Source organism: Microtus pennsylvanicus, chromosome 15 (assembly GCF_037038515.1).
Source record: "Microtus pennsylvanicus isolate mMicPen1 chromosome 15, mMicPen1.hap1, whole genome shotgun sequence".
Lineage (NCBI taxonomy): Eukaryota > Metazoa > Chordata > Mammalia > Rodentia > Cricetidae > Microtus > Microtus pennsylvanicus.
Window position 1 is genome coordinate 70,239,604 of NC_134593.1, and position 26,598 is coordinate 70,266,201.

General features: G+C 48.9%; 1 protein-coding gene across 5 annotated transcripts in view; it reads left to right on the forward strand.

Annotated features, from left to right (window-relative positions):
* The window catches only part of Farp1 (FERM, ARH/RhoGEF and pleckstrin domain protein 1), a 232,939-nt gene that overhangs the window by 182,151 nt on the left and 24,190 nt on the right, over window positions 1-26,598 (forward strand). For 3 of the 5 annotated variants that reach the window (XM_075950066.1, XM_075950065.1, XM_075950067.1), the window contains exons 8-16: window positions 782-929; window positions 3,711-3,806; window positions 5,137-5,300; window positions 6,427-6,495; window positions 8,600-8,675; window positions 9,653-9,911; window positions 21,756-21,943; window positions 23,631-23,720; window positions 25,092-25,225. In XM_075950066.1, the coding sequence (XP_075806181.1) occupies window positions 782-929; window positions 3,711-3,806; window positions 5,137-5,300; window positions 6,427-6,495; window positions 8,600-8,675; window positions 9,653-9,911; window positions 21,756-21,943; window positions 23,631-23,720; window positions 25,092-25,225 (1,224 nt within the window). Of the gene's footprint in view, window positions 1-781; window positions 930-3,710; window positions 3,807-5,136; window positions 5,301-6,426; window positions 6,496-8,599; window positions 8,676-9,652; window positions 10,599-21,755; window positions 21,944-23,630; window positions 23,721-25,091; window positions 25,226-26,598 lie in introns of all 5 variants that reach the window. The other 2 variants (XM_075950069.1, XM_075950068.1) reach the window with 2 other exon arrangements.

Consider the following 26,598-nt stretch of genomic DNA (forward strand, 5'->3'; position numbering starts at 1 on the left):
CGTGCTTGGGTTCCTATTGCCCTCCGGTTCTCGCTTTCTGCCTCCTGGCACATGGGTGTGCACGTGTGCACATACAGGTGTACACACACACACACACGCACGCACACACGTGCTGAGCGACATATACCAAAGGCTGAAGGAAGGAGTATAGAGTTTCACTGGGGTATTATAGTCCATTCTGGGCACTCAAAAACTACAGAGTTGAGTGTTTGAGACCCTCGCTCTGAGACAGAATGACCCTTGAACGTAGGGGAGTGTGTAAGACTTGAGGAGCTCGGATGATCATCTCAATGGAGCACAGGGACGTGTGTGTCAAGCCAGGCATCGTGTTAAATGTGGGGAAACTGCAGAATGTTCCTCACATGCCCGTTTTTTGGTCTGGTCAGGAGAATGTTTTCAAAGGACACTGAACACCTTTCCCCCTGTGGCTCCGAGGCCTTTGCACCCAGAGAGTTAGGAGGGGCCTTGCGTTCTGCTCCAAGTTCAACTTGATTAACACAGTAGTGGTTCACTTTTGCGTGATCTAGAGGAAACTGAGATCCTAAAAAGCTGCCTGGCGTGGAGATGGACTGTGGGTTTCGTGTTACCCTGGCAATGGGGCTTTTGTCCTCACTGTGAGGCTTTGGGGTTAGCGGGTGGAAGCTGGGTGCCATCCGATCGGGCAGCCCTGCGGCTCGCCATGAAGTGCCTTTTATTTCTCAGGAGGAGCACTTAATCTGAAATTAATAGAGATGGGGAATTCAAATCCCCCAGCCTTTCTCTTCCTTCCTTGCTTTGTCAGTGGACAAACCCCGGCAGAGTCAGATTTCCAGCTCCTGGAGGTGGCCCGGCGGCTGGAGATGTACGGAATCCGGTTGCACCCTGCCAAGGACAGGGAAGGCACCAAGATCAACCTGGCTGTCGCCAACACAGGAATTCTAGTGTTTCAGGTGTGGAGAACACAGCGCCTTTCCCTTGTGGATGGAGGGAGGGAGGGGAGTGGGCTCTTCCCCCAGGTTCATGCAGGTGGCCAGGCTCAGGCCTCTGGTAGTTACTTCCAAGTGAACAAGAAAGCCTTCGGCTTCTAGACTGTGTGTGCGTTTGTCCGCTTGTTTCTGCATTCCTCCTTGTCCTGCTTGGAGACTCCACGCTAGAGATTTGTTTGGGTTTAATAGATCTTTCAGAACATAGACCCTAATGACTCCCAGTAGGCCTGTGCTGAGAACACAGTGTACAGGAACGATCGCCTCCCATACTCAGAGGTGACATCTTCACACTTAGTTAAAAATTGATCCTTTATTCCCCTTTCACATTAATTTGTGTTCAGTCAGCTTATTCGGGACTTTAATTTGCCCAGTTTTAAAAGCTGATGTGCTTTTGGGAAAGAACAGCATCACGATAACTTTTCAGAGAGACAGACTCTGCCCCTGCATTCTTAGCCTGTCCTGTCCTTTCCTTGTCGATGCGTGTGGTCTTCATCCCCTGCCCGCACTAGACAGACTCTGCCCCTGCATTCTTAGCCTGTCCTGTCCTTTGCTCGTCGATGTGCGTGGTCTTCATCCCCTGCCCGTACTATGGGATGGCTTTCTCTGAGCAACGCTTTTCTCTGCCTGCCTGCCTGCCTTCAGGTATGATTTGCATGCCTGCCCATAGTTAGCGTGCAGCTTCACAAATGCATTTATCTAGATTTAGAATCTTATAAAAACACAATGATGACCACCCTTGTATTGGTAACCCCTTTTCTGTTATGCAAAACCACCCGAACTACCTAGCAGAAAAGAACAAAGTTTACAGCGTGGAGAACTAAAATTCCACACAGCACACCACCATCCCGACCCCCTCTCTCTCTCACGGGCTAAAGCACACACCACAGCCCCAACTCGTTTTTCTATATCCTGTTACCTCTTAATGTCGCCTGGTGACCAAACCCCCAGCATATGAACCTTTAGACTGTATCCAAACCACAATCTACCCCCCTCAATCCTTCCACAGTGCTTTTCTTTAAGCACAGAGGACAGGAGCAGTGAGATCAGTCCATAGGTAAAGGCACCTGCTCTCCAGCCTAGGGCCCAGAGTTCAGTCCCTGGGATGCAGTAGTATTGTCTGCTGGCCTCCACATCTGTGTGTCCTCCCACACATGAGTGAATAAATGTAATTTTAAAATTAAAAATAAGCATAAGTAGGTAGTCTATTTGTGAGTGGTTGTTTAGACAGTGATACCTGTTTTTATGAAGTTGCTCAGAGTCTGCCCAGGTTTAAAGTTGTAAGGGTGCACGCAGCATAAATGCCTTTGTGAGCTCGGACAGCTCTGCTTATTTCCTGAGCTACAAAGGAGCTGGAGAGGGAGGCAGCTCAGTCGGGAAAACATGGAGACCTGCGGTCGCAAGCATGTACTTAAAAGGCTGAGCCTGGTGTCCTGCAGCTGACATCTTAGCCCTGGGGAGGAGATAGGAGAGGGGTTGCTAGAGCCATCCCAGTCAGTGAGCTTACAGGGTCAATAGAACCCTGTCTCTGTGACCAAGCGCGTGCACACACGCTCTCTCCCTCCCTCCCTCCCTCCTTCCCCCTCTCTCTCACATACCACATACATGTACTCACACACTCACACATATTCTCATAAATTCACAAATACACACTCACACGAACTCACACACAAACTTACACACATGAGTTGTAGCAGCCCCCTGCTCGTGAATAGAATCTGTTCATGGCACACACTAAATATCGCACAACCACATCCTTAACAGTTGGAGCTTGGGTGTCGTAGGAAGGATGTTTTGAAAAGTAGTATGGTATCTGAGGAAGTAGTTTTCACCCGCACAGATCATCCACGAATACCTGATTTTAAAGAGCAATAAAACAAACTTTTAACAAGTGCACATCATTAACCCCAGCACTCAGGAGGCAGAGGCAGGTGGATCTCTGTGAGTTTGAGGCCAGCCTGGTCTAAGAGTGAGTTCTAGGACAGCCAGGGCTACATAGAGAAACCCTGTCATGAAAAACAAAATTTTTTAAAAAAAGGAAAAAGAAAGAAAAAGAACAGTAAAACCTAGTGTTCTGTCATGACTGTTAAATTTCAAAAACAAGCTTTTAAGCATTTCCAGAGGTCACGGAGAGAGGAAAGAAGTACCGTGATTTAATTCCTGTGCTTTGGGTGTGTTTAATATGATCTAAATGTTGAACATTGCTAGGCAGTTAAGTTGTGTGCAGAAGGGACTCTTGTGGCGTGGATCCCTGGTCTGCGGCTGCTGCTCTGTTCCCACCACTTCTGATGGCTGGGCATGGCGTTCTTAGGGCTCCTTTTACATTCACAGAGACATTTTTTCAGTTTCGCTTTTTCTGTGAAATGAAGATAATAAATCTGTCTTGCTGAGTTTTGTGTGTGGTCTGATGAGATACAGTCTAAATACAATACCTGGTCCTCCACCTCCACGAGAGACGGTTGTTATGGGTATGGTGGTTGTCATGGTTTCGTTTTTATTTATCTTCTTTTCATTACCTTGACCAGTGCCTTCCCCGCATGAAGGCAGACATGGTTTGAATGCCAAACTCTATAATTAGTGAGCAATAACAGTGTAAGAGAATATGGCAGTCAGTAGACACTGAGCCTGGGAATCATCCATCAAAGGCTTTTCCTGAGCCATTGACCTGGCCCCTGGCCCTCTCTCCGCCTGGGGTTCCCATGGGCCTCGTGTGTATGGCCAGGCTCACAGGTTGCTCTTCCTTCTTAGGGTTTCACGAAAATCAATGCTTTTAACTGGGCCAAGGTGCGGAAACTGAGCTTCAAGAGGAAGCGCTTTCTTATCAAGCTCCGACCGGATGTGAACGTAAGTCACTCGGGAACATAATGGGGGGACCAGCCGAGCTGTGAATGAGGCAGGCTTTCCTGGCGGCTGGCCTGTAAGGGTGGGCTGGGGAGAACTGTGTATCAGATAGCTTGAGTTCTGCAAGGAGGGATAAAAGGATGCATACTTAAGGAGAAGACCCTTCACCTTCCTGACAAACAACTTGAGCCAGGCTGTGGCTGCACGTCCACCTGCGGCCCCGCCCTGGGACCCCAGTCAGCAGTCTGCCACGTCCTGGCTATCCTCCCCTGCTCAGAAGCAGTCCTGACTTGCTCGTTCCTGTTGCTGCCTTGCACTTTTGGGAAGCACGTTCTTGTGGACTGAATTATCTCTTTTAGTTCCCCCAGAATCCCCAAAACTGCCACCTACCCTGAGGTGGGTTCCAGAAAGAGAAGAGTGTCTTCTTCATCTGCCAAAAGCCACACAGGAGATGCATACATAATACATTCCTGATGTATGACCCCATCTGAAACTGATCCTTTATCCCATAAGGCAGGGCTGACCGGGGCAGTCTAGGTTCAGAATTCAGATACACTGTGTGGAGTGGATTCATAGGCCTGACTGGGAAGCAAACCCCCCAATAAGTGATTCTCTGTGGGAAAATGCAGTTCCAGTTCCAGAAACCCATTTATGTGGGAACGGCCACAGCATACACTGAAGTTGGGTTTGTGCAAACTCTGAGAACCCCCAAAATAGCCAGAGCTGCTGGGAATGCTGAGGACTCTGGGAGCTTTTGTTTATGTAACATGGCCATTGAAGTTGGAAACATTGAGCGTAGGAGTAGAAAATTGCCATATTCCTTCCAGAATCAAAAGACAGAAGTTCGTCACCTGAGAGTCATTAATACTTTTGTACTGGACAAGTAGGGGCTTCATTTCCTCCGTAGTTCTTGGGATCACTTGGAGGCCTGTGACATCCACCATTTTATAAAATGAGGAAAAAGGTCAACCTGGATAGGAGCCATGAGGAAGAAAACAGAAAAAAGAGACACAGGTCAGATATTTTAAGGAAGGGATGTGTGTTTATACTTGAACTATTTTTAAAGAGGCAGCAGAAGCCAAGAAAATGCAGTTTATGGAGTCCACTACTGTTCCCAGTAGTTCCTAAGAGTCTGCAGAGAAGGTGGCAGGAAAGGGACCTGCCTCGTCATTGCGAACGAGCATATTTTCCTCAATCTTTGGATTAATGATCTTGTCATTAAATACACAGTTCCTATTTTATTGGACAAATTAATTTCTTTTGTTTTTTTTTCACATTTCATCAGGATGCTTATGAGCGGTACAGGGAAAATAAAAGCTGTATTTCTTTTCAGAGCTCATACCAAGACACCCTGGAATTCCTGATGGCCGGCCGAGACTTCTGCAAGGCCTTCTGGAAAATCTGTGTGGAGCATCACGCCTTTTTTAGACTCTTTGAAGAACCCAAGCCAAAACCAAAGCCAGTTCTCTTCAGCCGAGGGTCGTCGTTCCGGTTCAGGTGAGGGTGCCGCTTCACGAGCCCGTGTAATCGCCATGTGGACGTTTTCCTGAGACTCCACCCATCATGGCTATTGCGGTCACAGCAGATGAATAAGGCAAACCACGGTTGGGTCTACGGCCAATGGAGGCACTGGCTTGCTTATGCCAGCCTGCTCTGTGTTGCCTTTCGAGGTTCTGTTTTAGCTTTTGGGAATGACTTAGCCATCTCCCGTTCACAGTCAAATCCCAGCATAAGTCTCGAGATGAACTTTTTATATCATTTAAGAATCTCACACATGAATACAACGTGTTTTGTTCGAACCCATGCCCATTCTTTCCCCTGTAGTTCCCTTCCCAGCTTCTCATTTCTCTCTTAAGCCCACTGTGTCCACTTAGTGCTGCCCCTATGTGGTTGGGTGTAGGACCGTCCACTGGAGCAAGGACAACCTGTAAGAGGCTGTCCCCGGGGAAAACTGACTCTTCCTCCGCCCATTGCCTGTAGCTCCTTGTGTGAGTGTGGTTTTTAACAGTTCTGGGGGCTTCAGTCCAGGGGTATTGTGCATTCCAGGAAAGCGTTTACCACTGAGTCAACCCCTAGCCCCTCTCCTGCAGAAAGCGGTTTATTTATGTAGGCAAGAGTGTCATTTCTCAGGCATCATGTCATATACGGGCAAAGACTTGGCCATCTTAGGATCACGTTTTTGTTTATTTTTCAAACAATACTGACACTGTGCTATGAGGAACACTGGTCTAAGTACAGTGTTCCTTTTCTCCACCCTCACAGATGCAGACTCCCGGGACGGCAGCCTCACGACCAACCATGGTTACGTGGGTTTATTTAGTTGGATGTTTTGTCTTATTATCTATAAGGAAAATAGCAAGAGGTCAAATGGACAGAAACCCAAAGGTTCTTAGAATTGCTCTTATTCTTACCTGCCTGAGAAGATGTGGTTTTGGTTTTCTCTTGTCAAGGCAGGGTTTCTCTGTGTGGCTCTGGCTGTCCTGGGACTCTGTAGACTAGGCTGGCCTTAAACTCACAGCCATCTGCCTGCCTCTGCTGGGATTAAAGGTTCCCGGCAAGAAGATGTGTTTAAGTGCAAATGCCTCCAAGTCATCTCCCTTTGCTTTCCTGGTCTTTGTTTCAGTGGTCGGACTCAGAAGCAAGTTCTCGACTATGTTAAAGAAGGAGGCCACAAGAAGGTGCAGTTTGAAAGGTAAGGAGCCCTTTCTAGCCAGTGCCATTCTCTCTGAGGAGCTAATGCTCCTTCATCCAGTCTGGGGTGAGTCAGTCAACCACACAGTCAACCTCGGCAAGTCGAGGGTTGGACCACGTTTTAGGACCCTGGGTGCTCCCTCAAGGTAGGGTGAGGAGAGGATACAGTAGCAGGTAATGGGGGAGAGCTGATAGAGAGCCGAGTGGGCCCAGTGTAGAGATGACAGTGTCTTCCAGGCCTGTCCTGGTCAAGAGGACACACTTGAGGATGCAGCTTGAGGTTTCTGTTAACTTTAGTCAGGTAAGGTCGGGAGAGAACCCGCAGGATTTGTGGCTATCACTGTTTGCAGCAGACGCTCGTGGCTTAAGGTGTTCACCAGGCTCTGCTCAGGGCTCCTGGCTTCATGCTGGCCCTGCATGGTCAGTGGTCATTTATTCTCTGATTAAACATGGAAACCCTGAGATTAACACACAGAGCGAGTAGCACAGGTCTCCTGAGCTCCAGAGCCTAGAGCCTGTCCGCACTTCTCGGCCTCCCAAGGGAGACTAAGGTGAAGGCGAGGAGTGACATCATGGCCTCCGCCCTCTCCGCTGCCTGTGAGTGCCGTTCTTAATCTCCTTCTGTTTCCCGTGTTACTGCATTGGATATTCACCCTAGAATATAGACAGGACGTAGCGGATACTCGAGTTCTTACAACTTCACATTGACAAGAGCTGGAGGAATCTGAACTTTGAGCTCCACCCTAAAACTCCTGCGTGGAAAATTCCACACTTGATCCCAGTCAAAAATACACAAAATTATAAATATTATATGAAATAACCTTCAAGCTGTGTGTTTAAAGTGCATAAGAAACAAATTAATTTCACGTTCAGACTAGGATGCTGTTTCTATGCCATCTCGTTGTATAAGTGTAAATATTCCAAAATCCAAATACTTCTGCTCCTAAACTGCAGAGGACAGGATGCTAACATGTGTTAGTATTTGATATATTTAGTTCTTTTTGTTTGTTGCTCCTACAGCTAACAGAAGTAGATAAAACTACCTTGGGTCGCAACCTTTTTTAATTCCTACCTCTCTTTTCAAAAAGAAACCTCTAGATTTATGTTCCTTCTGGGTTTCAATACTTATTAATTTAAAAAACTGGAGGATTGCCCTGGGTGTGTGGCACCTCTTTTATATACATGCTGTCATTTTATATAAACGCATGCATACAATACATGCAACACTAATTTGCTTTGTTAACTTGTTGTCTTTGAGCTCTAGAGAATTAGGGTGCTTACATCTTATTGATCTCACTCCCTATTAACAGATGTTCAAGTCATTTTGATGCTTTTGTCTAATTTTGCTAAAAATAAGCCATGAATCCCTCATGGTGTTTCAGGATGTCAGGAAACTTTTGCCTCTGTGTATCAAAGCCACTAGCTCACCAGAAACAGCCTTGTTGATGTATCCAAGGATAATACTCCTGTCATTTTCCTAGCTGTTAGCAGTTGCGATGCTGATGACCGTGCAGGAGGCAGCTCTGACGGTCCACAGACACCCTGGGACCTTCCCTTGTGAAGAAGAGACTAGTGTACACTGGGGTGTATTTAAACCATCCCATGAGTTGTTCAGTGGATACAGAGGACAATCGAGGGCCTGTGCCGGGGGCCCTCTAGGCCCTCCCTTGAGTCTCCATTTCCCTACAGGCCTTTGTCTCCTGGGTTTACGTTTTCTAAGAATAAGATGTTACGTGGTCCTTACCCTTGTCATACATCTGATCTAGAAAATAGTGAACCAAAGGCACAAGGATGCTCGTGTTATTAGCTTGCAGTTCCGTCCCAGATGCCTGGTGGCTACTCCTATCCCTTGACTTTCCCCATGGCTAACAGACAGAGCTCAGGCATCCGTGGTCCTTCAGCAGCTAGGACAGGATGCTCAGGAGGAGTGACATATAATCCCCAGTGACACAGATGTTCTGAGGTACTGTGCGTATGTCACACACACAAAGGTAGCTTTGGGTACCTTCCTGATCGAAAAGGGACTTAATGTGTCAAACAGAAGGTGTTTGCTTCATTTAATCAGAGCTGTCCTAACTTTAGCTACCTTGTATGATTTCCCTCAGAAAACACAGCAAGATCCATTCCACCAGGAGCCTTTCTTCACAGCCCACAGCATCGAACTCAGAAGTGCCAAAACAGGTCAGTGGGTAGTCGTGGACAGCCGGAGCTCTTTTCCTCAATTCTTTGAGCTTTGGGCTTGCCGACAGTATTTTCTGGTCCTGTCTCCTTTCTTTGCTCTGGGATTTGGCTCTGAACCGAGCCTGGCTGTGCGCAGCAAGGCTGTCATGCAGCTTCTCAGTTGCTGGCTTATCTTCTGAGCTTGAGACTTGAAACACACATGGCAGTTCATGAGACCAAACCTACCTACCAGCTAAATGTTTTGTGACTGATAGGGACCTGTAGAGATAATGCTGGGTATAGTTCCTGCTGAGAAGACTCTGCCGACAGAATCCCAAGGACTTGTGTTAGTGATCAGGCAACAGCAGGAAATATTGTCACCTTTACTCTGAGTGTGGCAAGTGCTCGCTGACCCCAGCACTGGCGTCTTCGTACACTGTTTTCAGGATTTTCTCTCAGAGACTAGCAGTTGGTTTGAGAAAGAACTTGAGAAGGTGTTCTCATTGTGTGACTCTTGACATCAAACTTGCACCTGTCATATTATCCTTTCTCTCAAGTGCAGTTGCCTGTGACTTTCCTAGGGTCTTCGTCACGGCTTTCTCTGCTGTCCCATCGGCCCTTCTAGGAAGGCTTTCATAGGCCGAAAGAGCCATCCGCTACATAGACCCCTGGAATCCCCACTTGAGATCAGGGTCCTGGAAAGCAGTGTATAGCTCGTGTGCTGGGGACCCAGCCTGGTGCGCATCTCCACCTCGAAGGTCATGAGTTTCACTTTCTGCCTGAGCACACAGTTCCTGCTCTGAGGAGGCCACACTGGCCTCTCCGTGCCTTTCCTTCCAGCTTCTGGAATTCGAAGGAGAGACTTTTAAATTAAACCGCACTTCCTCACCCTTTGTCCACTCCGGTGCAACCATCTCCCTCCATCCTTCACCTGTTCTCTCTGCCCTCCGCTCTGGTGTAACCATCTCCCTCTGCCCTTCCCTGTTCTCTCTGCCCAGTCTCCACAGAACGCCAGCCTTACATTTGGAGAAGGGTCTGAGTCTCCCGGCCGCCAGAGCTGCCAGCAAGCCAAGGAAGCGAAAGTCTCTACCTTGGAGTCGGGACCACACCAAAGCCCCGCTCCTCCGTCCAAGAGCTCTCCCGGGAGCAGAGCTGCAGACGGACCCGCCGTGGTGCCGCCCGAAGAAGAGGAAGAGGAGGAGGGTGGCAAGGAGGGCGCCCAGCCAAGTCAACGTCAGCCCCCACAGCCAAGCACAGGTCCAGCATCCCGGGCTGCCGGAGGCAGCAGTGCTTCCATTCCCTTCATTGACTGTAGTGATGTAGATAGTGAATACGACCTTCTCAGAGAACCAGGGTCCCAGTCACGCTCCCAAACAAATGACAACAATGAGGGTGATTTGACCAGTGGTGTTTACCTGCTGTCCAGGGACGAGAGGCGAGCAGAGGCTAGGCACAGGACTTCCCCTCCCTCCACCAAGTCTTCCCGGCCTCCTTCTAGAGAGTTCCTTGATGACGACTCAGCCGATATTACCTTTGATCTGAGTGGGAGCCCTGGGCTCCCGAGACATAGTTCCCTGATAGATGAAATGTTCAGGGCCTCCGCTGGCCACAGCCCCCTGGCCACCCCACTGTCCCCCTGCAGCAGAAGTTCAAGCCCAGATATGAGCTGGGACAGAACTGGGTCCCAAGGCTATGTTTCTGAAAACGGACATGACCTTAGGGGAAAGAGTATGGGAGAAGATACCACCCCAAAGCAGGGTCCTCCCTATGAAGACTGTTCCCCCGCCCTGCAAAGGCCCTACCTGCGGAATCTTCCCAGTAGGTATAACAAGTCAGAGACAGATCCTCTCATCCTTAGCCAGGCAGCCCCCACCCCAGAGGCCATGGAGAGGCTTGGTGACCAGGAAGAGGAAGAAGGGTTGGCCAATGTGGCTGCTCCCCAGGGTAGGATGCTAGCCAATGGTACCTCTGGGACAGGCCCCACCGCAGAGGTTTCCCTCACGCAGGCTGTGTGCGCCAGCAGTGTGGTGGGTCAGCGGGCGCCTCTGCAAGTGACCGAGTGTTCTACCGGCAGTGGGACTGAATCCAGTGATTCGGACTCTGCCATGGTGAGCCCTTCAAGGAAGTCCTTGGCGTTTGACTGCCCAACCAGTCCGAGCTCTGCGTCCAAGAGGAAGAGTCAGAAGGGCTTGCATGGCTTGCGGCTGAGTGAGGAGGAGGGGGAGGATGAGTGAGGAAGACTGGGAGGAGGCAGGCGGCCAGCTGTTGATTCCATAGTCGTAGAATCCGGGTTGCCGCACAGAGGGTCCGTCTCAGTGACTTGTTCGTTTCTGGTGAACATTTGTTAGACGACGTTTGGAATAGGCACACATCTATGGATTATGCCTGACTCCCCCTACTTTTGAGGAGCACAAACGTCACACATGTGGCTTGCTTTCTAGAAAGCATGGTGCGAAGTGTCCAGGAAGACTAACAGCGAGTTGCTGAAGGTTTGCGTTGCTGGCCGAAGGGAGTAGGAATTAGCTTACGATGGGTCAGATAGTGTGAACAGTGTATCATGTTGACTTGGTCGTTTTCTCTGTGTGTTCAGTTGTGTGTGCAGGTTCCCCTCCTATTGGCTGCGAGTTTTGAGATGTCACTGAGGTCACAGAAAAGTGTTGACCTTCACATGCCTTTTCCCTCTGTAAAAGGGGGGCCGTCTTCTGGGACCTTGTAAGGAGGCACGGACAAATCTGAGGCCAAGTGGAAGTTGGTTGGAAGCTGAGATTGTGTTGGTAAAATCATCCTGGAGAGAAAGGGGAAATCTTAATGGGAAGACCGTGGGGTCCTTTTGGTCTCCTGTGAAATGCTGTGGATGTTGTCAGATCCCCAAACACGACCATTTATTTACCTGGGTTTGCTCCGTTGGTTGGGGTTTACATTACTGGGTCAAATCATTAGGCTTCTTTTTAGAAAATGGCTCTCTGACTCTCAGAACCTCTTGGTGAACCAGAAATACTCCTGAGTGGTAAGGCAGAGAAAAATCAGTACCTCGCCATGGGCACTGTTGTCTCCGGCAGGTTAGCCAGCCGCGTGCCTGCCCGCCTGTTTGTCACACAGTGCCTAGCCTCATCACTGCCCTTGGCTTTTGTGCTCTGATGAACAGCCACCCCACTGGGAACGCTGACACCTGGATATTTCTATGACTTTTTCAAAACTGTGCAGGCCCCTGCCTGGCACCTGCCTTTCTGCGCTGTAGATCAAGGGGCTGGGGCTTCAATTCTCTCGTTGGTTTTCCTTGACTGTCCTGTGGTGTCCCCTGAGCCATTCTCAGATAAGTAGTGCCTGATTCTCACCCAAGAGACTGGATCTGCTGGCCAGGGTTCCAGCTTGGACTTCCCAGATGGCTCTGTGGGGACAGCCAGGGTCCGTTCTCTGTCAGACCTGCCAACCCTGGAGACTCTCCTAGGGTGGAGTGAGAATGTTAGCAGGGTCACTGCTGTCTTAAAATGCCTCCGTTTGTATTTTTCAGTCTTTGATAATTTTTTAATCATAGAAAAACATTTTTAGATCTGAAGTAATGACAAACTTTTGAGAAGAGTTGTAACATCTTAGGAGACACCCCCTCCCCTCCTGTGGCTGCATCGCAGACGGAAAGCTGAGCTTGTTCAGGAAGTGAAGTCAAGCTTGGCCTGTGGATCTCAGAATCTTGTCAGCAGGAATACTGAGAAGCCAAGTTTTAAATATTCAGAAGACTTCTTTTTTATGCAAGCATTTTTGCTTTTTCCTTCATAGCTGATCCAGTTAACTGGAGAGGGGTCGGCAGTTGTTCGCGGAGGCAGTCTTCCCCTACCTTACCGTAGATAACCTGTATGTTCAGAAGGCTTGCAGAGCCGGGTGGAGGCTTCGGCACTCACCTAGGCAAACCTTCACTGTAGGTGAGCAAGCTCATTTCCGGGGGTTAGGCGACTTCGCAAGGCGCCAAGTGTTGTGCCTCAGAACTGCGACCATCCCCTTAGTCACCTGGCGTTGCTCTTCTCTCTCATGATTTCCTAATGCCCTCAGACTTTCCAGACTCCCCATTTTAATTTTGGAGACGCTTGTCTGTATTTCTCATTAAAATTAGATGTGAAAATCCTGAATGACAAGGATAATTATATGCGAATGGCCGCTCTTCCTACTATAGGGGGCTGTCAGATTTAACTTGTTTTTGTATATTCTATCTGGTCTTAAGAAAAGCTATCAATTTGCCGTAGGAAAACTTACGTCCGTTAGGAGTTGAGCCAAGTCAGTCATTTGATTAGTTTAACTGTGACAGTGATTTCTCTAGAGGGCTTGTCCTTACTCTCCATAGACAGAAGTCTGTACTGAAACAGGAATGCGTGCTGTTGATCTTGTCGTGTGAACACAGCAGAAATCGTACCTATGACCCTGGAGAGCCAAGCATGTTCTTGCAGTTTTTTTGCTTTGCCTTTTCCCACAGAAGTGGCTTTACCTCTGTGTTTTCAAGCGGCTGACCCATCCTTGTGTGCCCAGGTGACTGGCGTCACCTTTTGCTTGTGTAAGGCAGAGTTTCCTCTTCAGTGGTTTCGTACCAGCTGGGCAATTTCAGTTCTGTTTCTTGGCTAGAATTTGTGAAGGCGACAGTCCCAGCAAGTTATTAGTGCCTAAAAGAACTGGGGACAGGTTTGTTCCAAGGCCACGCACCTGTCATGCTGAGAATGGAGCTTATCCTCTGCTCATAGACTCCAGAGCGCGAGTCAGGATTCGGGGCGCTGAGTGTAGCGGGGTTGCAGGTCACGCACCCTCCCCACTGTCCCCGTGTGAAGCACAGCAAAGTGAGCACCCCTTCCCAGCCACTGTAGATTGGGCTCCGAGGCTTTCCCAAACCCACAAAGTCTCAACCTGGGACTTAAAAAGGGCCTACCTTTGTGTCAAGTGAACTAAGGTAAGGGAATCCAATAATAGGGTTGGCTGTGAAAAATACATAGCATGGACTAGAATGGAGGATCCTTCGGATTTCCAGGGGCTTCCTATGCTAGGGCCCCTTTAGATTATTGTATTCTGTAGGATTTTATTGTGAAATATGTATCGACGCGTTTGTGGTTTCCCGAGTTGATCCTCCTTAAGAGCAAACTGAAAGGGCAAGAGATTCCTTCAGCATGAGGAGATGCATTTAATGAGATCCAGAGCATGAACTGTCCCAGCCCCCTGGAATGGTCATCTGGGTGCCATCGGTGGGGTTTTATTAGACGAGGAAGTCTGTGGAGCGGATTCTCCTCCATGTGCACTTCACATCCAGGAGTTCCTCACACAGTGCTGCTCAGCCTGTGCCTCAGATGTGAATAATAACCACTCTCTGCTCGAACATTGCTGAAGGTTTAAACCGTTTCACACTTATAACAAGAATGTGGAGTCAGCTGGTCCCCTGGAGTTGGAGGGGTCGCATTAGCCTTGGAGTCATCCTGACCCGGTGTCATCAGCCCTTTTCTGAAGAAGGGATAAAATCCAGACAGGAAACGTTCTTAGCATTGGTAAAATGATATCAAATGTGCCGAGAGGTCTGTTTTGTCGTTGCTCTGTCTGGACTCGCTGACCATGTACTTATGCTTGGCTTTACCACTTAAAATGGGCATCCAAGGGCGGCCGTAACTCTAAGTGCAGAGCCTCTGAGTTCAGGTACACTGAGCAGGAATGAACCAGGCAGGTGTAGTTTGCTTTCTGTGTTCTTGTCTTGATGGCTTGGCTTTGCCTGTGCCCTGTACTTTGCTTTGGTTAGCCAGAATTTCCAGTCCTTGCTTTGACATTCCCAAAGGAACTTGTTTCCTGATCTCCTCTCCTCTCCTCTCCTCTCCTCTCCTCTCCTCTCCTCTCCTCTCCTCTCCTCTCCTCTTCTCTCTCTCCCCCTCCCTCCCTCCCCCTCCCTCCCTCCCTCTCTCTCTTCCTCCCTCTCTCTCTCCCTCCCTCTCTCCCTCCCTCTCTCTCCCCCTCCCTCTCTCTCCCCCTCCCTCCCCTCCCTTCCTCCCTCTTCCTCCCTCCCTCTCTCTCTCTTTCCGTTTCCCTCCTCTCCCTCTCTCCCTCTCTCTCCCTCCCTCCCTGCCTCCCTCTCCCTCCCCCCCTCTCTCCCTCTCTCATTGTTCCTCTGCATCCCTCAGGGCTGGCCTTCACCCCATGGCCTGGCTCCAGTCTGTCTGTTGTTGCTGCACATTCTGAAAATGAAATGCAGGAGTTTTCATAAACGTCCTGATAATTGAGCCAGTCCCTTTGATCTTTGAAGAACAGACTATGGCTTCACGTTGGCCAAACCCAGACGAACACACAGAGGGAAAGGCATGATCAGTGGGGCGCTGGCTTCTCAGAGCAGTGACTGGCACCGCTCTTGTTAGTTTAATCCACCCCTTTCCGTGGGATCAGCTGAAATGTCAGACAGGGAAATGAGTTCACTGGAGACGAACCACCAGGTGCTGGTTGTTAGCAGGAAGTCCTGACATTCTGACCACAGTTAGCATGCCACTTAGTATCAGTTTTCTCTTAAAGAGGTAACAGTGAAAAGCATTTTTAAAGTTTCCTAATAGTTCAGACACGGAGTCTAGAGCAAAGATCCTTATGAATCAGACAGAAAGCTGTGTGGTTCTTCCTTTAGGAACCTAGGGAGACTTCCGTGTGTCTCCTGGCAGCAAGGGTTGAAAGTGTGGGTTTGTACGTGGGCCAGCTGTGGCAGGGGCAGGGAAAGGTGTGGGTCCTTAGGCATGAGCAGCATAGCACTCCCAGAAGGCCATCCATGAAGCCTGTCACACATGAACTGTTTTCTCTCCATGCAAACAATTAAACCCCTGACCAGAAGCCAGGGAGGCCAACTCTCCAAAGAGCCTAGGCTTTCCTTTCTTCAGGATGACTACACCGAGCCCATGCTGGCCTCCCAGCATAGCCTGAAAGGAGGCTCCCCTGCATCCCTCTTGTGGTATTGGACAGTAACTCCCCATGGAAGGCAGCGCTTACATTTCTTCATGAGGGCTCTTGGTCAGGTTTGTTGCTCTGCGATGGCTCCAGACGGCAGGAGGATTGAAGCTCAGCTGTTGGCTTGGGAAACCTGATCTAGCACGATTGGGATGGGGTTGGAAAGGTTAGCTTGACGGAGCCAAGCTAGTGATGCTTGCGGGAGCTGGTGCCAGGAGATCCTTGAGCCTCCTGCTGGGGCCGGGCAGAGCCGGTTCAGGATACGGAAGGGCAGTGGAAAACTGCAGAATGGAACAGGACGTGTACAGAGACTGGAGTGGGCATGGGGCACGCAGGGTACAGGGAGCTCTGAGGCTTCGAGTCTGTGTTGGGTCAGCTGGCTCTCAAGTAGCAGACATTAGAAGGTCCCTTAGGAGTGTGTGGTGCAGTGCTGGCCTGTCTGTTGTCACTCACAGAAGAGCACCGGCACCTGTCGCTCCTTTGACCCCTCTGCCTGTGGGGTTCTAGGAAGGCCACTTAGTCCTTCAGTTATTAAGGATGAGCAGCCTCTCTCTCCAGAAGCACCCAGAGTGGATAAGGGGCCACCCCTTGCTCTCACCTCCTCTTGCCTTGGGAAGCTGCTGCAGGCCTAACTAACCAACTCTCACGAGCTTGGCCCATGTTTTTAACCCAGTTTCCTCCTGCTCTCTCTGTATGCGCACTTAATCCTCTAGCCAATGATATGCTGTATTAAAATTTTCTAATGCATTGAATCAATCCTCAAGTAGAAAGGCTGGGGACTTCATTCTCATTTTTGTCATTTGTTTAATAAATCTGAGAAAACCTTCTTTCCATTGTCCGTTGTACACAGTGTTTGGCCGGCATGTACCTACCTGGGGGAGAAACCTTTCTCTTCAACGTTCTGTCTTGATCCTCGGAGCATGGCGTACCTTCTGTCCCCTGCATTGTTGGAGCACTGTTTGATGTCCTTTCTTTAAAACAGCCCAAAACCCTGCTTAAATACCAGTTTGTACCTGGAGTACTCATTTCTTCTAGAACACAGCAATCCTGCTCACTCAATGGCAGACAGAAACGTTCATCAGGGTGCTGGGAGAAGGCAGGCAGACTTGTGGCCTCCTCCTCTCCTTACAGGGGTAGCTGTGGGGGTGGGGCCAGCCCTTGGAAGAGAGCAGGATTGCTGTAAAGGGGGGACGGATGTCACTGGAGCAGAGCGCATCCCTGACAGCAGCTTGCACTGGGGGCTCACACAGCTGACCAACAGAGGACACAGACTTTCGTGTTCTCAATGGGAGTGAGACCCTTGTGTGGACTGATTTTGTCGGGAGGGAGTAGAGTGTGGGCTGCGGCTTCTCCAGCGGGTAAGCCCCTTGTCCTGTCAGCGGGCACCCTCACTGCATGCTCGCACGGATGCGCTCTGCTTGCCTTCTGCGCTGCGGGCCAGCGCGCTGCCTTGGCACAGCATGGATTCTATCACCAGGAAGCTCTCTGTTGGCTCTGAGAAGCATGAGTTTGGTGACCAAGCATGGAAGGCCAAACTCATGTAAACTGTTTGCATGGTATTAATATCTCATGTTAATCTAAACTCGAGGCCTTATAACCTTGTTCTAACAGGCATCTTGCTGTAAAACAAAAACAAACAAAAAACTGTAATTGTTCCTTCCCACTGATGGCTGAATCTTTGTCCTTCATACACGATGGTAATTTTTTTTATTGGTACGAGGCTCCGTGTTCCTCATCCCAAACAGCGCCACCAAGTTCACCAGTTCCCTGCCATCTTGAAACAAAGCAGGACTTCTCCTATGTCTTTGCCGTATAAGTAAGAACAGCCATGTGCATCCACTGCCATTTGACCCTTAGTGACATTAGTGACATTTCTCTCGATTTTTCTGCAAGTCGGGATTTTTCTGCATCCCCGTTGCTTTTCTGAATGGCTTGATAGTGAAGTGTGACAAGATGCTTAGCTGTTTTCCTTAAGACACTGGGTCTGAGTGGCACATGTCACTTACCCCCAGCCACCTAAGGTATCAAGAAGCGGATACTCTCTAGCCTTGGTCAGCTGCTCTGATTTTTCACGTGGGAACCTTGTTTCAGCAGCTAGTGCTAGCTATTCCCATGGAGAGACGCGATGTCACCTCAAGCCATCTCTGATTCAGTGTGATGGTGAGCTCTCTGAATCGGCCACCTCCAGTGAGGTTCTGTTATCTTCTCTTTTAACGAGAGGTTGTGGGTTTTAAAAGAGCCCTGAATTTTTTGCTGTCTTTCCTACGCATGCCTCTGACATACTCTGAGTACCTAGGTAAACTATTTTAGAGTCATGAACAAGAGAGAAAGAATCATAGGATCTAGAAACTTGGAAAAGAAGTAAGTTTATCTGAGGGAATAGTGGGAAAATTGAAAGTAGAAATAATATGGCCATTCACGTTCTCATTTTCAGTGCCTAACAAATGGTGAGGTTCTAGTTTTTAAATTGTGAGATTTTCTACTTCTCTTTTACAGGAAAAACACACAAAACCCTATCAAGTTAAAACTTAGATATTAATCAGCTTATTGACTATTTACAAGACAGGACAGGTCTACAAGTATTTGAAATGCCATTTTTAAACTACCTGCCCCTCTCCTTCCCAGGATCGGGTAAGTTTGTTTACAAGGCCTTGGCACAGCTGAAGATGTCGATGGTCAAAGGGAAGCTTGTGCCCAGTCCTCAGAGGGGACAGGCAGGAAGCTGGCTCACTTCTAGAAGCCTCTACCCCTCTTCTGCCCACGGCCATTTATTTCATCTCTTCTGATGAAGAGCCTGTCCCTAGACTCTGAGCTCAGCCTCCCCGTAGGCCAGGAAAAGAATTATGAATGTATTCTAAATGAAAACGATAAAGCTATAAAGGCAGGCTGTGAGCTGGGTGATAGATTGAAATCCATAAATATAGCAGGGCTAATTTGAAGTCACATAATTACTTGTGGGGCGGCGAAGTGTCCATTTAAGGAGATTTGAAAAGGCAATTGCCGGAACTGCACGCCTCAAGAGCGCTTTTGGCTGGGGTTGCTGTCCACTGGGGATGACATAAACTCGGACCTCTTCATCCAGATGAGTGCGAGAAGAAATGAAATGGTTGGGAGATACAGGGGCTTGAGAGTTACTGGCCCTGGTGCCTAAGATAATGCAGGGCAACTTTTAGAAGTAAGGAAAAAATCGTTCTTAAGCCATTCAAAATTTCCAGAGGTTTAGTGAGCAATTGATCTTTTCCCTAATATATTTAAACTTCTTCCCACCTTTTGCCTTAATGTCCAGGCACTTCCTCAGAGGGCCCTGTGGATGTATTTGCCTGTAGCTCACTGATAAGAAATTTACCTTATGTCCATTTGTTATCAGAGAAAAGTCATTTGGGAGAAAAAAATAAGCCCAAGCTCAGTCATTGCACTGAGCAAGGAAGGGTGAAGATGAATCCTGTGTTTCTTCTCCCTGCTCCCACCCCCTGGAACTGTGCCTTCCAAACAGACAGCAGGCTGAACAAGCTTTGTTAATCCTTCCCCAGGAAACGTGGGCAACTTCATCCAAAAACCAATTCTGTGTAGCCACAGCACTAGCTCTGTGTAACCTTGAACTATGGCTTGCTTTAGACAAACCCTTCACGCCTGCTTCTCGACACAGGGTTGTCAGCATCCCGTCCCGAGGTCAATAAGGGAATTGTAATGACTCACCAATTGCTCTTGTCAGCATATCTCATTGGTTGCCGAGTGGCGAGCAGTGACTTCTTCTTGGGGCCCTAAGACACTTGGAAAGTTTCAAAACCTCTCGTCTCCATAGGTCCAGTTGGTATTTGTGAAGCTGAACTGCAGAAACTTGGGCCTTCTCCTTCCTAGCCTTGCTGGTGGATTCCTAGGTCAGAGTATCCGTGTTCCTCCACGTCTTGGTCTGGCGGCTTACACACCCCGCACTCTTCCTCTTGGGAAAAGGGAACTAACTACCCCAGACTGCACCTATAAATCAGATGATCAGATGTGGTTAGGTTGCGTGTGTAGAACCCTGTGGACAGACCTGAGCTGTGCCAACTTTATCTGTACCTTGGGTGACCAGAGCATCCATGTCCGGCCTTCCATCATCCTATCCAATGGGAATTCTTCCAGATCTAACCAACTCTCTTCTTTAAAAGTTGTCAGGTCACCTCTCCAGGAACCCGTCTGTGGCCTTAGGCTTCCAATCTGCCCAGTCAGCTAACTTGCAAGCGTTCAAGGGGGAGCTTAGCCAGGGGACGCCCCTTTCACCTGTGGAGGGTGGATGTGGTTGTCTCTGAATGTGTGCACTTTATCTCTCCTCTGCGTGGCAGCTTGCTCTCTGTCACTGGAAGCTGTCCACAGCATGCTGGTAACGGTCTCCTCGCAGCCTGCCCCATCTGAAGCTAGCTTTCTAACCACTCTTTATCCTTGGCTCCACCTCTCTCTGTCCGCACTGCAGCCCCAGGCCCAGCATGCTGTCCCTTATGCCTGGCCCACCCGATCTCGTGCAAGCTGACGGTAAGCCCCACATGTAACCAGGTGACTGGTGGACAGTTCAGTGACTCTCAGCCTCTCACAAATGCATGGGATGTTTCGATCTGACACAAACTGCCAGAATTTTTGCTTTTCTAACTTCTGTTTATAGTGGTAACATTTTTCTGTGAATTTTTTTTAAGAGGGTAGCGTAGTATCTTGAAACAATTGCAATTCCAGTGTGTCACTATTTCTATTTAACAAGTTCCATTCTTTCCTAACCATTGTATGCAGCTGTGCACTAGTGTCAATAAAATTGACATTTGTGAAGTGATTTCTGGCCTTTTTCTCCGGGATTTCTGGGATCTGGTGGTGTGTGGGGGTGATGGGGACTTTATCTAACACCAGGACTTTATTTCAGTGAGGTTTATTCAAAATGTGAGGTTTTTTTTTTTTAATTCAGACTTCTGCAAGCCTTCACCTTCTCTAATCCTGTTTTCCAAGGATCACTGACCAGCTGTCAGTAGCCATGGCAGCTGCTTTTTGCTGTTTTCTGGGTGCAGTGGCTCCTCACCTCTGTGTGGGTGATGTCATTCACGGAGCAACCTGGGAGCAGGGGAGATGCGGTGATTTCCTCATGATTTGTGCCTGCTCGGACCACAGTCACTGTCACCCTGCAGTAGCCACTCTAGCCTGCTGTAACCTGTACTTCCAGGATCCACACGAACAACTAAAGAGGGGGGAAATGGTGTCAGGGGCATGAGGATATTCCCAGAAAACTCTTTCCTATGGAGATCCTTAACCAAGTAGTGGGTAGCAAGGAGCGATGGATCAGAACTGAACGTGGGGGCAGGCACTGCCTTCATTTCCTTATCAGAAACCATTCACCCAGGGTCGACTCTGCATCAGAATTACCAATACGTCAGGTCTGGATACACAGCTTAGAAGTGTGCTCTGAAACACCTCACGTAGCCCCAAAGGGTTGAGCGTCCCGTGTGTAACCTCTGCGACTGTCTGTACTAGGTAACCTGCGTTTTCCTGTTGTTTAACACGATATCCTTTCTAGAGGACTAACTTACGGCCTGTCACTTCTGAGTCACAAAGGGGAACTGTGCTAATGGCATCTCCGGCTTGCGTCTTTAAATGACCACCGTTGCGTGTAATGCTAGTGTTTCTGTCCCAATCAGTAGCAGACATGGAGTGACATCACAAGCAGGTACACGAGCTTGCTTCTGTTCTCTGTAGCGTGGGGAATTTAGCTGCTTGACCTCCGTTAGCTGTGACGCCTTGTCACCAGATGTGGCCCTGTCCTGAGTACCAGCTGCTTAGATGCCTGTTAGCTTAGTGCTAAGCATTCTTTCTGTGTCTCCCTGTGACGTAGATCCCACGACTCCCTGGAGTAGTTTCTAGAAGCGGAAGTGGTAGTTACGAGATAAAAATAGGATTGTGCTATGCTGTTAAGCGCCCTTAATTGTGACCTTTGCACAGGTCTCTGTCTTATCTTTAATTACGTAACTGGGGCTGCATTGAGTGAGGCGGACTTTGGGTACCCTTCCTCTCAAGGCGGCTACGACATAGAGGGCGGGAAACTTAGCAGTGCCTTACGTTTGTCATGTGGTAGCCATGTTCTGAGATTTACAGAAGTGACGGTTGCCCAGAAGGAATTACTCTTTTTCTTTTAAAACTTCTCCCCCCGAACAGGCTCCCTGACTGGCAGTCCTCACCTTTCAGAACTGTCCATCAACTCACAGGGAGGAGTTGCCCCGACCAACGCGACCTTGTCTCCCAACCTGAGTCCCGACACCAAGCAGGCCTCCCCCTTGGTCAGCCCGCTCCTGAATGACCAAGCATGCCCGAGGACCGATGATGAGGAAGAGGGCCGGCGAAAGGTGCAGATCCATGGGGGAGGGGGGATAGGACAATAACCACAATGTAAACCATGCCAGCTTTCAATATACAGCTGCCCCAGGACCACCAGGATTCCGTTTTCATAGCCTTTTCATAGCCCCCCAAAAAACCTCTGTCCTGTCGACTAATAATTCCCCATTCCTTGACAACCCACCCGGACTGCTCACCGCAGCTGTCTGTTTCTGACCGGCTTCTTTCACGTCCTTGGGGTCCATCCCTGTTCTGTGGCGTGGATCAGAATGCCTCCTCCCACGTGGCTGGAGCTATCGTGCAGACGGAGCACACTTTGTTGACCCAGCCCTCAGGGTGCAGCTTTTATTCATCTCGTATGTTGCTGTTGTGTCTGACACTGCTGTGAACATGAATACCCCCAGACTTGTCTGCAGTGGTATTTGTTTGTGCTCTAACAAAGCTTGCCTGAAGATCAGAGTGCAGAGCTAAGCCACTAGTTAGCCACAGAGGTCGGGCAGTGGTGGCGCACACCTTTAATCCCAGCACTTGGGAGACAGGGGCAGATGGATCTCTGTGAGTTCAAGGCCACCCTGGGCTACACGAGATTGAATTTGTCTAAAAGAGAAATGGAGCTTACACAAAGGTGATCCCAGCACTTGGCATCCCACGACTTTAATCCCAGCAATAGGAAGGTGGAGAGGAGGGATGTGGCTGGGCAGAGAGGGGAATATAAAGTAGGAGGAGACAGGAGCTCGACAGATGCAGTCTGGGGATTAGTAGAGAGAGAGAGGATCATTCCTTTGGTCTGATCATTGGTAGAGGTAAGAACTCTCCAGTGATTGACGACTCTACTTCTCTGATCTTCAGGCAAGACTTACTAGATTACAAACAAAATATCACGACACTTGCCAAGGTTTCCTTTTACTTACTGCTTAAGGAAAAAACAAGACATGAATAGTGGCCCGCTTTGGGTCCCAGGCACCAGGGAGCCAAGACTCGCTGCCATCCCCATCTCCTTCTGATCCAGCCACTGACATTCACTGCAAATGCCTTCTTGTAACACCTCAACCGCAGCTCGTGGCACCAGGTCTCGGGATGCTGATTTCTCATGGCTGAGTTTCCTTGGAGATTGTGTAACCCTTGCCTAGTTAGTTAGGGTCCTCTAGCTGATGCTATTTATATATCGAAAGCCATCTTTTAGCCTGCTCCCCCAGCACACGCCTATGTAAACAGAGACCTTGTTAATTTCCTGGCTGCACAGACCATGTTAATTACAACACTGTTTGGCCAATAGCTTAGGTGTATTTCTAGCTAACTCTTACATATCACAGTTACCCATTTCTAGTATTTTATATTTTGCCACGAGGCTCGTGGTTTGTTACCTCTTGCTTTTTGGGAAGCTACATGGCCTCTGTATCCTTCTGCATCTGCTTTGACTCCACCTACTCTCTCTATAGATCTCTTCCAGCCTGGCTATATTCTGCCCTGCCATGGGCCAAAGGAGCTTCATTCATTAACTAATAAAAGCAACCCACATACAGAAGGACATCCCACATCTCACACACACAGGGAAGAAAGCTTTAGACTTGATTGTAGCTAACAAGGGACCTACCCGTTATTTACCTATCAGTGAACCACCGTCTCCCATCAAGGCATTCTCAAGAGACTGCCACCCAAACGTGACTGCTCAGTCTTGTTCTCTTCTGGATTTTGCAGAGATTCCCGACCGACAAGGCCTACTTCATTGCTAAGGAAGTGTCCACCACTGAGCGAACGTACCTGAAGGACCTCGAGGTCATCGCTTCGGTGTGTACAGCTCTTCCTCTGCCACAGTTAAACTAGTTCTCAGCTCCCGTGCTGGGAGAGGTGGGGGGCACCGAAGAGTTAGGCTGCCTGACTGCAAGGATTGCGGATCCTGATCATGGTCATGGCAATTAATGCCAATTGTATATTTATTTATTTATTTTTAAATATTTATTAAGCATATAATGTGCTGCTGGCAAGGAAGGCACCAGATCTCATTACAGATGGTTGTGAGCCACCATGTGGTTGCTGGGAATTGAACTCAGGACCTCTGGAAGAGCAACCAGTGCTCTTACCCTCTGAGCCATCTCTCCAGCCCACCAATTGTATATTTAATTTGGAATTATCTCTTAAAAATATTATGATGGTGGTTTGTGAGCGCACAGGAAAGATGTTCCTGAAGCAGAGGAAACTGAGAAGTAGACAGTCTGCTATCTTCTGGGTTTCGGTCATCGTCTGTAACTGATCATGTTGCTTGAGGGAGACTTCGGGTTGTCTTTATAGTAAGTTGTGCCTTGACTGCTGTCGTCTGGCCTGTCCAGTCTCAGGAGCCAAGCTGGGGGCTCCTGGGCACTTGGACCCCGTGATTTTATAGCCCATAAAGAGGGACACCCACATGGTTGGGATGAGGTTTGTGTTTAGTGCTTTGCAAATACTGGGACCCGGTTCCCACTCATGTTGGTGACATGTGTGACTGTGGACAGTAGTTTGTGCCACCCCATGCCCAACATTTTTATGAAGGAGTGGGCAGGGCATCTCCTTATGGGATGAACAAAGAGTAACCTATGACCTCGAACTCACGGTTCCCTAGTGAGCTGGCCTGAGAGGGGACTTGGTTCAAGTAGTTGCTCATGAGAAATTCAGCCCCGGCTTGAGCAAGCCTTGGAGAACCATTGGAGAGAGCAGTCAGAAAGAGATAGACTCTTTTCCCATCAGAGGGGGCTGGGGGGAATCGGGAAGGCCTGCCCCCGCCTGTGACAGTCCTGGAGTGGAGGGGGTTTCAGGAAGGCCTATGTCCACCTGTAACAGTCCTGGAGTGGAGGGGGGGATCAGAAAAACCTGCCCCCACCTGTGACAGTCCTGGAGTGGGGGGGGGGGGGCAGGAAGGCCTATGTCCACCTGTAACAGTCCTGGAGTGGAGGGGGGGAATCAGAAAAACCTGCCCCCACCTGTGACAGTCCTAGAGTGGAGGGGGGGTTCAGGAAGGCTTATGTCCACCTGTAACAGTTGGAGTGGAGTGGGGGATCAGGAAGGCCTGCCCCCGCCTGTGACAGTCCTGAAATGCTCAGGATCCTGTGGGAAGGTTCATGGCCTCCTCCCCGCAAACATTCACCCCTCTGCGTGCTTCTGAGTTGTTCCCCCTTTTATCCCCAGTGGTTTCAGAGCACAGTCAGCAAAGACGACTCCATGCCTGAAGCCCTGAAAAGTCTCATTTTCCCGAATTTTGAACCTTTGCACAAGTTTCATACCAATTTTCTCAAGGAAATCGAGCAGCGACTTGCCCTGTGGTGAGTACTGACCAGTCTGAAGTCTGTGTGTCCCGTCTGCACCCCGCTCCCTCCCTCTGTCCTTCCTGTGTTCCACTTTGTCCCATGTGTGCAGCAGAGATGAAGTCAGACAGGCCTGAAGCAAGCCATCCTTAAAGTATCTCCAATGGGAAACAGTAACAGCCACCAAGAGTGGTGGCGCTGCCTTTAGGCCCAGCGCTCAGAAGGCAGAAGCAGGAGGGTCTCTGAGTTTCAGGGCACCCTGGTCTGCAGAGTGAGTTCCAGGACAGCCAGGGCTACACAGAGAAACCTTGTCTCAAAAATCAAATAAACATCAACAACAACAAATACCTTTGATTGCAAACTCTTCAAACCACATGTTCTTTTAGCACAATAATAAAAATCCAGAAACAGATATTGGGGTTCAACTTAAAGGTCAGAAAAGCAAAACAGCCAGCCACTAGCTCTTACCTCTACCTCAGTCCGAAATGGCGATCCTGTCTCCAGGAATCTCAGAATGAGACTGGGAGTGAGAGCGGTCTCCTGTCTTATATTCCTCTTTGGTGCTAGGATTAAAGGTGTGTGCCACCACTGCCTGTAAGGCTGACCTGTGGGGCTGTTTTACTCTCTGATCTTCAGGCAAGCTGGGATGGGCAGGGATGCAAAGGATTTGTGAGCTGGCGTGTCATTGCTGTGTGTTTTATATGTTGCGTATATGTTGTATGCATTCATATACATAGAAAATGCTGTACTGTATCTAAGAGGTTAAAGAATACTTTGAAAATACAAAGTCTATGACACACACATACACACAGTTTTAATTATCATAAGAATATAAATATTTTTGTTTTGTTGCTGCTGTAGATGTACATGTTTCTGTGTGTAGACAGGCTACAGTGTGTAGGCGGAGTTCAGAGACAACTCTGCGGAACTGCTTCTCCCACCTTTATGTGGGTTCTGGAGGTCAAACGCAGGTCACCAGACACGTGAAAAGCATTTTTATCCACTGAGCCAACTTAACAGCACAGGGTATAATGTTTTTAGGTGTGTGTGTGTGCGCGCGCGCGTGTGCAAGTCTACATGCATGTCTGTGTGCAGACGGAGAACGGAAGATGGCAGTGGATGCCTGGGAGCTGGGAGTTACAGGAAACAACCCGACATTACATGGATGCTGGGACCTGAACTCCAGTCCTCATGGCTGTCCAGCAAGCACCCTGTCCTGCTGACCCATCTCTGCAGCCTCATAAGGATATGTTTTAATATCATGACATGAGCGAAGACATCATCACAAAATTAAAACATTAGGGTGACCTAAATATCACCAATAAAAAAGCAGTTAAAAATAATACTGAGGCTCTCCACTAAATACCAAATAAAATCCTGACCTGGGAGAT